Source organism: Mizuhopecten yessoensis, unplaced genomic scaffold, assembly GCF_002113885.1.
Source record: "Mizuhopecten yessoensis strain PY_sf001 unplaced genomic scaffold, ASM211388v2 scaffold549, whole genome shotgun sequence".
Classification (NCBI taxonomy): Eukaryota; Metazoa; Mollusca; class Bivalvia; order Pectinida; family Pectinidae; genus Mizuhopecten; species Mizuhopecten yessoensis.
Window position 1 is genome coordinate 101,129 of NW_018403602.1, and position 11,870 is coordinate 112,998.

General features: G+C 37.3%; 2 protein-coding genes across 6 annotated transcripts in view; one reads left to right on the forward strand and one right to left on the reverse strand.

Annotated features, from left to right (window-relative positions):
• LOC110450747 (tyrosine-protein phosphatase Lar-like) overlaps positions 1-11,870 on the forward strand; it is a 277,405-nt gene that overhangs the window by 63,443 nt on the left and 202,092 nt on the right. The gene's annotated exons all lie outside the window — the stretch shown is intronic.
• On the reverse strand, positions 1,962-2,621 carry LOC110450722 (uncharacterized protein slr1851-like). The gene has a single exon (XM_021498396.1). It carries the CDS (start codon positions 2,619-2,621, stop codon positions 1,962-1,964), a length of 660 nt encoding a protein of 219 aa, XP_021354071.1.

Here is an 11,870-nt window from a genome sequence, read left to right on the forward strand (position 1 = left end):
TTTGTTTCTCTGATGCCTGGCATGATTCATCAGTCCGTAACCTGCAATACATGAATCTTCTTCCATTACCACACAAAGGAATCAACATATTGATCCATATTTTGATAGCTTTCTATATTTCCACTGCATTGTGACGTGGCTAGTGTCTGCTCACTTTATTCTGGGGACGTCTAATATCACAGTCCATTATAGTTACAGACTTATTGTCATGTCCTGCTTTAATTCATCGATTGAATATCATTTAACGTTATCTTATCTAAATGGTTAAATATACAATATAAAGACCACCTGTCAATAGAGACCACTTGAACTAAGCTAGTACCTTTCAACAAAGACCACCTGTTGATAGAGACAATCTGACCTAAGATATTACCTTTCAATAAAAAACACCTGTCATGAGTTTCATGAATGTGAAAACAACGACAATCCTGTAGATATCTAACCTTTATGAATAAGTGTGAATAATAATGTTCTGGTGCACAGATCGAAAGAGAACTTGTACTAGTGTTTCTTGTCATGGTCAATTTGGCCTCGTTATGGAGGTGACTGGGGTGAAAATTATTTCTGGTAGAGCTGTATCTTATGATAGCTGGTTTCCAATGATACTTGTTTTTTGATGACAAGACATCTCTTATGATAGCTTATAATACAGTATATAGTATGTGTTCTAATGTAAATCAAAAGATATATATACAAGTGTATAACCTTGTGTAAAGAAATATTAAATTTTAGTCCAAATAGACATTAAATTCCCACACATGATGCATATCTCCACGATACATAGCCCTTGTGTGGGTCCTTGGTGGTTGATTAGAGAACAGTGATTCTTAAAACTGCATCAACACATGCCACCTCTGTTAATATGTATGGCTAATACGATTAAATATTCATTTACAAATTGATGCTGGAGTAGATAGGATCTTCTGATCTTAACTTTTGGAGACATCCTGCGAGGGGAAAAGACTTAATTGATAAGGTGGCAGAATTCCACACTGTTCTAAGATCAGACACCGTTTTAATGAAAATTGCACATTTCTCCATGTTGGGATTTAAATTGTAATTACTGCGTAATTGAATGACTGAAATCAGGAAAGTTTTAATATGTTGCTTCCCCTCCCCCTCCCTTTCCTCAGCCAGTCGGACACGCCCACTTGTAACAGCCGACCTCTGTAGGACACTGAGTCACTGACAGAGTCCTCTCAAAGCTGGTGAATCATACCAATTCCGGCCATTCATATTTTTCTGTCAAAAGTGGTGTTAAAAAAGAGTAATTCAGGACGACTGCATCTCAAGAGTTGACACTGGAAGCAGTTTGATGTGTCTGGCTGGTAAACGTGATGCTCACATAATAATTATACACGGTGACATGTCTTCAAGGGGGTAGTAAACGTTGTTTCAACAAGAAGTGAGGAATTATTCAAAAGAAAAAAAAATTGTGATGAACGATGAAGCCTTTTTGTGTATTTTTTATTGACTGTTTCTTCTCCAGGTCCGTTTTAGTACATTAAACCTCTATAAGTGTTCATGTGATTACTAGGGTAACTGGAGTAGTGTATGGAATATAGTCTGTGACTAATTTAATTACAAAATTCTACCTATAGACGGGATCTGTATTATAAGGTGTTGGTCATGTTGATGTTTGTAAGTTTAGGACCAGAATATAAGGTGTTGGTCATGTCGATGTTTGTAAGTTTAGAACCAGAATATAAGGTGTTGGTCATGTCGATGTTTGTAAGTTAAGGACCAGAATATAAGGTGTTGGTCATGTCAATGTTTGTAAGTTTAGGACCAGAATATAAGGTGTTGGTCATGTTGATGTTTGTAAGTTAAGGACCAGAATATAAGGTGTTGGTCATGTCGATGTTTGTAAGTTAAGGACCAGAATATAAGGTGTTGATCATTTCTATGTTTGTAAGTTAAGGACAAGAATATAAGGTGTTGGTCATGTTGATGTTTGTAAGTTAAGGACCAGAATATAAGGTGTTGGTCATGTTGGTGTTTGTAAGTTTAGGACCAGAATATAAGGTGTTGGTCATGTTGATGTTTGTAAGTTTGGGACCAGAATATAAGGTGTTGGTCATGTTGATGTTTTTAAGTTTAGGACCAGAATATAAGGTGTTGGTCATATCGATGGTTGTAAGTTTAGGACCAGAATATAAGGTGTTGGTAATGTTGATGTTGATAAGTTTAGGACCAGAATATAAGGTGTTGGTCATATCGATGTTTGTAAGTTTAGGACCAGAATATAAGGTGTTGATCATGTCTATGTTTGTAAGTTTAGGACCAGAATATAAGGTGTTGGTCATGTCGATGTTTGTAAGTTTAGAACCAGAATATAAGGTGTTGGTCATGTCGATGTTTGTAAGTTTAGAACCAGAATATAAGGTGTTGGTCATGTCGATGTTTGTAAGTTTAGAACCAGAATATAAGGTGTTGGTCATGTCGATGTTTGTAAGTTTAGAACCAGAATATAAGGTGTTGGTCATGTCGATGTTTGTAAGTTTAGGACCAGAATATAAGGGGTTGATCATGTCTATGTTTGTAAGTTTAGGACCAGAATATAAGGTGATGGTCATGTTGATGTTGATAAGTTTAGGACCAGAATATAAGGGGTTAGTCATGTTGATGTTTGTAAGTTAAGGACCAGAATATAAGGTGTTGGTAATGTCGATGTTTGTAAGTTAAGGACCAGAATATAAGGTGATGGTCATGTTGATGTTTGTAAGTTAAGGACCAGTCCAGCTCTGAACTCTCCGACAGTAGAAGGGGTCATCCCAGTTCATTAACTTCCCAGCGTCCCTAGCTCGGTCAGTTTAGGGATATCTCTGTACCATACAAATCAAAACTTGAAAAAATATTTCTGTATAAATTGTTGTTGAAAAGTTGATATTTATAAAGCTTTCAAATCTTCTTCTGAAAACCTGTTTTATATGCTACGAATATGCAGTCTGATCCATATCTTGATGTCAATTGAGGGTCACGATAAATCTTGTAAGCATAGGCTAGAATTTGTATTGGAGTAGAAAATTAGCCTGTCTTTCCAGAGTTCAGATATTAAACAGGATAGTGATGCAGGCCTCTGAAGCCTCTTGTTTAGTTTACATTCAGGGAAGAATTGAAAACAAAAGACTATATTACATAACAAGGATAAGAATTACGATGTTTTTTAACAGGTTGATATACATCATTGTGGGCCTAAAAGAAGCCTGGTGATTATATACAAAAGAGCAGCTACTGTCTGTGTGAATAAAGATTATACAGGTTTAACGGCGTTATTTAATGGTGCATTATTTTCTCCATTATCTGCCCTTCTCTAGCTCAATAAATGGGCCTAGGTCGGACAGATCTTGCAGTGATCTGCTGCTGTTAAAGGCTGACAATTGTAATGAAGCATGTCGCTGACAAGGATGTGCACTTCCTGAGCTCTGGTCGAACCAACATGGCGCTGCAAGGAATCAGGAACGCTGTCGTAATTGTTGTGCCAGACAACGTAATAGCTTTTACTTCACCCTGTCCGATCTGGATGGCTGCACGCAAGTGGGATCTACATCTTTCTTAATCCTATCACGCTGATTCTGTTTCCAAATGTTGCATTTCTTCCAAAAGCCTATATGACTGACATGAGGCTGATGTCTCCATATTGGTGTACAGATAATGATGTCTTGAGTAAGGATTTATTGGAAGGAACTCTTCACCAATTTCTGGTGCTATCTACCTCAACTCTGTGTTAATTTGACATTCAACCAAGCTGAAAAACCTCAGCTGTGTTCATCTAGGCGATAGGTCAGAGGTCAGCTTGGCCCTGAAACATGATACTGTCCAAGTATTTGAGGGATGTTTGATAGTAGGTAGAAGTTTATCTGTATGCTGGCTGAACCTCTATCCAGACTACAATGCCTTCGTATCACCATGGTGATAAAGGTCATAGGTCACCACTTCCTGTTGCATAGGCTTTTGTCTGAATCTCTAGTACAATGGCCGTAAGTGGCACTGGCAGTACCATTGTGTGAGATGCCAGAGGTCAACATTGGGTCGTTACCTAGGATATTGTCTAAATTGTTGAGGGATGTTGATAAGTTGGGAATGGCCTTATCTTTTGACCTATGGGATTTGGCGTGAAGTGATGAGATGGAGCTTATGTCAGGAGCACCAAGTCAACCCCCCTGTGATTGGCTGTCAATGATAGGCGATCAGGGGGCACTGCTAACAGAAGACAGGTGGCTCCACCTGTCAGCAGTTACTTCTCCTTAATATCTTCATCCGCAGATTAGTTCCTGCTTAATGAAGAAAACAAAACAAAAATAATTAAACAAGACAGAAAAAAATATCATTTGGAAGCACAATTGTTATTTATTAAAGTTCCTTGTAAGGAGATAAAACATGGTAACTACATCATTATTTCTGGTTATTTTTGTTTTGTGTTTAAGTATTAAAAGGTTATATTCAAATCCATTTCACTGCTTAGCAGGCTGAAACATGACAGCAACCAGGCTAAAGAAGAATATACTTTATGGAAACCAGATTTCAGGAGTTGTTGAACTTCTTTTACTTTTATAATTGGATTTGTATATTTGATTCTGTTGTCTGTGACACAAACAATAATATACAGGGAAGATTGCTATTGTGGGTAAGGTTATAACTTACAACAGCCGTTCTGTGTTATACATCAGTGTAGAGACCTCTGTCATACTGCTGAGAGGTAGAAATGTTTAGCGGGGTAAAAAGGAGTCATTACGTAGCGTCAGGGTGCCGACAGCATCAGTTCTGGGCCCACCAAACATACTGTGGCAGCAAACACGCTGGGGGCTCTGTGTGCATCCAGCAGAACACCAAACGCACAATGCACCTGCATTTTTTTGTAAATGGGGTTTTGTTCTGGAGATGTCCAAATTACAACAGCATTAGTGTTAAGTAAATGTCTACTCATGTCTGTGGAACGCACCTGTGACAGACAGATGTCTGTGGAACGTACCTGTGACAGACAGATGTCCCAACTGATTGTAGGGTGGTACATCTCTGGGTACTCATTTGTATGTTTCGTGGCCTACATAAGTATCGTAAAAGGTACAGTGCTTTATTATAAACATAACGAGGTGGTACACATCTTTTCTGTATCATATTGACACGTTACTCAGTATCATAAATTCTATCAAATTTTATTGATTAAGAAAATAACATAATTCATAATGTTTGTAATTTAAATATAAACAACCCTGATGTGCTGACAATGGGTGCTGACACACCTAAGTTTAATTGAGAGGAGATAGGTTGACGAGGTTATTTAATTATCTGGTAAAGCACCAATTACAGTGTAATTAATGGGAACAGTCTGTACCAACCAAACCCATACTGAGATATAAATTATAGGGCATTTTGATTGTCATTAGGCCAAATAAAAACATTTCTTGTCTCCTGTAACCGACTTTAAGGTTAGTTCCAAAGCACCTACCCATGCACACTCATTTCTTGCCTTTATTTAAGACAAGCATTTATTGTTTAAGTATGAAAGTTATTGTAAAACAAAACAATATTTTTTCCTCAGTTCACACTATTTCATCGGAGAGCTGAAATAAAAACCACAACCATTATCTTGTTTGTCCTTAAATGTCTTTTACATGGAAATGACAACTCGATGTCAGATCAGTGTTAAAACTTAAAGTGAATTTCAGAGATTTGTCTTACCTTGTACATCACTATAACAGTAATAGTATCGCTACCTTGAGCCTAATGTTTAAATTGACAAATTACCTCTGGTTGGCCTGTTGTCAGAATAGTTTAACCAACGTGTAACATTTCAGTGTGTTAGCACTATAGAAAAGCCCCATTAGTACCTGACTAGTGGCCATGGTCATGTGACCACAGCTGTAACAGAGACTGAACACCCCTAACATGTCACAACCAACATTTATCATTGATGAATTACCATTTCAGGTCTGACCTTTTTTCTCTCTAACTGGGTTGCAGACATATGTCCTAATATCTAAACACTGCAGGCACATCATCTCTGTGTGATTAAATTAGCCACAATAAGCTCTGTGGCAGATGTTCTATGAACAACAGTATAGTTGCTTAGCAGCATCTAAGGGAAGTAAACCAGTGATGACCAAATATGTAATCAGGACACATGGTTTTGTCTGCACAAACAATGGACAGCAATCAAGACGTACCTGGATGACAGGTATTCCCTTATATTGATCTGTACTCTGTACTACCTGACGATATTCCCTTACTGGTCTGTACTCTGTAATACCTGACGATATTCACTTACTGGTCTGTACTCTGTAGAACCTGACGATATTGCCTTACGTACTGGTCTGTACTCTGTAGTACCTGACGATATTCCCTTACTGGTCTGTAGTACCTGACGATATTCCCTTACTGGTCTGTACTCTGTAGTTCTTTACTGGTCTGTACTGTGTAGAACCTGATGATATTCCCTTACTGGTCTGTTGTACCTGACAATATTCCCTTACTGGTCTGTACTCTGTAGTCCCTTACTGGTCTGTACTCTGTAATACCTGATGATATTCACTTACTGGTCTGTACTCTGTAGAACCTGACGATATTGCCTTACGTACTGGTCTGTACTCTGTAGTACCTGATTATATTCCCTTACTGGTCTGTACTCTGTAATACCTGATGATATTCACTTACTGGTCTGTACTCTGTAGACCCTGACGATACTCCCTTACGTACTGGTCTGTACTCTGTAGTACCTGCCGATATTCCCTTACTGGTCTGTTGTACATGACGATATTCCCTTACTGGTCTGTTGTACATGACGATATTCCCTTACTGGTCTGTTGTCCATGACGATATTCCTTTACTGGTCTGTTGTACCTGACGATATTCCCTTTCTGGTCTGTTGTACCTGACGATATTCCCTTTCTGGTCTGTTGTACCTGACGATATTCCCTTTCTGGTCTGTTGTACCTGACGATATTCCCTTTCTGGTCTGTTGTACCTGACGATATTCCCTTTCTGGTCTGTACTCTGTAGTTCCTTACTGGTCTGTACCCTGTGGTACCTTACAGTACCTTACTGGTCTGTACTCTGTAGTACTGACGATATTCCCTTACTGGTCTGTAGTTCCTGACGATATTCCCTTACTGGTCTGTCCTCTGTAGTACCTTACTGGTCTGTACTCTGTTGTGCCTGACGATATTCCCTTACTGGTCTGTAGTTCCTGACGATATTCCCTTACTGGTCTGTTGTCCATGACGATATTCCTTTACTGGTCTGTTGTACCTGACGATATTTCCTTACTGGTCTGTACTCTGTAGTACCTTACAGTTCCTTACTGGTCTGTGCTCTGTAGTACCTTACTGGTCTGTACTCTGTAATACCTGACGATATTGACTTACTGGTCTGTACTCTGTAGAACCTGACGATATTGCCTTACGTACTGGTCTGTCCTCTGTAGTACCTGACGATATTCCCTTCCTGGTCTGTACTCTGTAGTACCTTACTGGTCTGTACTCTGTAGTACTGACGATATTCCCTTACTGGTCTGTACTCTGTAGTACCTGGCGATATTCCCTTACTGGTCTGTACTCTGTAGAACCTGACGATATTCCCTTACTGGTCTGTTGTACCTGACCAGGTGAACACTTGCAGTTTTGGGGATCAGCCAAATGTGTGGGTGTGTTTCTCTCGGGATAATTTCCCTTCCATTGATAAATTCCCTGTATGCTGTTGTTTGAAATGCGCTGGGCATGCTGTAGTAAAGTTTAACATAGTTTTGTGTGTTTTCCTTCACAACTGCATTAACAAACATGGCCATGTGCCACTGTTGGTGTAGAAACTGCTAGAGATGTTATGTTACAGTGTAAAACGGTTGAATTAAAACAACCATTATGTGTCTGTCAAATATATATGGAAGGGAAGGGTAGGCCTACAAGTTTATCAGGAGGATGTGGGGGGGAAAAGCTGCTCTGTATGATGAAGTTCTTACCTCAATTATTTTATTGAAAATATTTTCTTGCAAATTTAAGAAAAACTAATTAAAATTGTAGATAAAATGATTCTATTTTTACAATTAATCAGATGATTCTGATGCTTTTGTTGGAGATCATTGAGATTCTTATATTTGAACAAATTGATTAATTCTTACATTTTAACAACTTCACTTTAAATGATGTCTTGCTCAGCAGGGGCCTCCATTTCCATGGTGAAGTCTGTTTCCATGGTGAAATTGGATTCTGCTTATGTCATTGTCAGTTTCGCTGCCAAATATGACAAAGAACTAAGAGACTCCCTGTGGCCTATATAGCTAAAGTACAGAAAATCTATTTATAATTACATAGAGATGGCAGTGTTAGGCTTACAAATTATGCGATAATAATTTGCTGTTATTACTTTAATGAAGAAAAATCAATAACAACAAACAAACATAGGTAATGACAAAATTTGATTACATGTGCAAAAAGAGTTCTCAATTCAGAGATTTGTGTGGACAGAGCGTTTGTGTTATTTAATTACAAAGATGTCTCCTATTTAGGGTGACGAGGATGATGTTCTAGTTAACGGGAAAAATGAATGATTAAAACGCCTTTTGTCTGCATGCTAATGAAATATTCTCTGTAATCTGACAGCGAGCCGAGAACAACAAACAAAGAACAAACAAGGGATACCAAAACGAGTGCTAATTGTCTGTCAGTGGAAATAAATATAGTTGGCTTTCATTTACTCAACACTTATGGGTTCTCAAAGAGGTATCCAATTTCAAATGAATAGTGATTCATTAGTGGTGGCTGTGTGATGTAACAAGGTTTGTTTATTTTGGATCTGTACAGTGTATGTATAAAATTGTCTATACCGCAGAACTGAGCGGTTCAGGAGCGCTATTAATATGGTTGGAATACGACCTAATTCTTTATCTCCATTATTATCTTGATTGGTTGCCAAGTCAAAGGCTATGAATGGCCATCAGTAGTCTAAAAATGACATAATGACTATTGATTGATTTTTAACACAGTAAGGAGTTTTAACTTTGAAGCTTAAAATAAAGAGACAAAATCAATTCTGTATTACATTTCAAACGTAAAACACAGTAAGCTGATTTTATCTCCACTTTTCTGGGTTTTGTTTTCTTTTTTAAGTTCTTTTTGATTTCTATATATAATCATTGACTTCTGGAATGTCATAGCTTTGTTATCTTCTGTCAGGTCGAAATAGTCACTAGACTTGGTGACATAAGTTGATGGTCACTATTCTGAAAGATTTATTAGATGTCAGTTTTCTTAGTGATGTAGATTACTTGGTATGGTACTGATGTTCTGGTAATTAACACTTAATGATATTAGTTTATATGTTAGTCTAAAAATAAAAATGGTTGGTAGACCATTTATCCTCAGGCAGGTGAGAAACTGCACAGTAATTAACATCTGTCGTAGATTGAGTTGTGGTGTTACATTGTACCTGTATTGGTTTTACCTGGAGTTACCTATTAACAAGCTTTTGTACCTGAAACGTGAGTCTGAGATCCAAATAAGTGGTGTCTGTGTTCACCTTGTGGTCAATTTCTGACTGTGAGGTCAAGCAATGGTCAGCTGGTTTTGTCCAGCCTATTACACCCTGATGTGGATGGAGGTCACCCAAGGTTTTTGACATGGTAGGTAATTTACACTTGTACACCAGTATAATGATGTCCATCCTACCCATCTGTCTGGTCAGTGTGAATATAGTGTCCGTGGTTTATGGGGGAACGACAGAAATACAAACGTACAATGTAACCTCATTACACCAGGCTAAAGAACTGTGAAAACGTCCTCTCCAGATGCTAAAGTATAGAATGTGTGATTTTGAGTGGATGAAAGGATCCAGGTTTTCAGATACAAATATTTTTCTGTCTGTACAAGTTCTGTCACCATATGTCAAGATTATACATGTACATAATCAATTTAAAGTTTAAAGTGGGAAAAAAATTATACTACATGGAACTAAAGGTTATTTAATTGTTGCGGTTTACGTAAACGTCTGTCACTGCAGAAGAAGGTTTTGGCTGGAAGTTTTCCACGTACTTCCACACTCTTATGAAGCCCAGCAGCAGTGAGAGACGGAATGTGTTTAATTATACATATGGTCACCAGGTAGTGCACGGATTCAACTTCAGCAATTCAGGTCCCAGTTGTAATTTCCATCATTTTTTTTCTGAATTGATTGGAAAGTTGTAAACCTATAGAGGCATGGAATGAAAGCCAATAGTTTTCCCTTTGCTTCATAAAAATGATTTTTTCTGATAGTATTGCTATTTGCTTTTGGCTCGTGGAATCTCATTTTCTTAAGTTTTAAACAATACATACAGAGAATTTGATTGGTTAACCTGTGTAAACAATACATGATACAGAGAATTTTATTGGTTAACCTGTGTAAACAATACATGATACAGAGAATTTGATTGGTTAACCTGTGTAAACAATACATGATACAGAGAATTTTATTGGTTAACCTGTGTAAACAATACATGATACAGAGAATTTGATTGGTTAACCTGTGTAAACAATACATGATACAGAGAATTTTATTGGTTAACCTGTGTAAACAATACATGATACAGAGAATTTGATTGGTTAACCTGTGTAAACAATACATGATACAGAGAATTTTATTGGTTAACCTGTGTAAACAATACCTGATACAGAGAATTTTATTGGTTAACCTGTGTAAACAATACATGATACAGAGAATTTTATTGGTTAACCTGTGTAAACAATACTGTATAGTATTGTACAGTGATAACGGGCAACTATAGTCCTAGATCTCTGATTAACACTTTCATATATATAGTCAAACATATTTCAAAAAGCTTACACAAAACAAATAATTCTATTGATATCAGGCATGTTCCCGAGTCATCCACAGGTCTACTTTACCCAAAAGTGTGTACAGTTTGTCCAAGGCGAAAGTGAAGTGTAATGATGAAAGCTATAGGATAATGGTGACCAGATGGTTTACAGAGTCACAACAGGTTTTCTTTTTGTAAATAGATCAGTGTCACTGCTGGGTATTTTTTTTATGTTTTTTGTGTGTTTTATGTAATATTAAATTACTAGGACCTGCACATGAAAGAAAATGACAGCATTAACCATACATACTGTGACGTCAGGTCATTTATACATCGCATCGCCTCAATGTGATTTTCATGGTGATTACAAATTTATAGAAGAAATTTCTTCATTATTTTATGAAGGAGACATTTGTTAGAATGCTGTAATGTATGCCTCCTATAATACATGTTTTATATAGCTATAGACGAATTCCATCAGGCCGAGCTAAACAGCTACAGCTGGGTATGTTTCTCGGTAGGAGTCGACAATCCATGCTGACATTCATAGCCGAGCTGTTGATTTATCTCGTTAATGTTTTATGAATACAGATATCTTCATTACCTATTTACCACAGAACATACCGCGAACAGGATCATATGATTATGTAAGAGTGATGGAGAATGATGGGGCTTATTATTAGGTCAATTTTCCAAGGCATAGAGAGAATTTTCTCATTATTTCATATTAATTGATGAAGAAGAAGAATCTATGTGTATGACAGGTAATGATCAGCTTGGATATTTTAGTAATGTTGTTACCAATAGTAAATGGTGGAAGGACATTATAGTAACATGACACGATTGTAGGACATTAAGTACCGTAAAAACCCATGTAATTTGCGCACTTTTTTTTCAGAAATTTAATACCCAAAGTGGGGGGTGCGTAAAATACACAGGTATAGAAAATTTCAAGTTTTTTTCAGGAAAAGATCGACGATTCTGGGAGATCGCCATCTTGGATTATTTCCCTTGGTACACGGAACTCTAAGACAAATGACGATCAACAAATTTATTTATGTCAAACATTAATAAAAGATACATA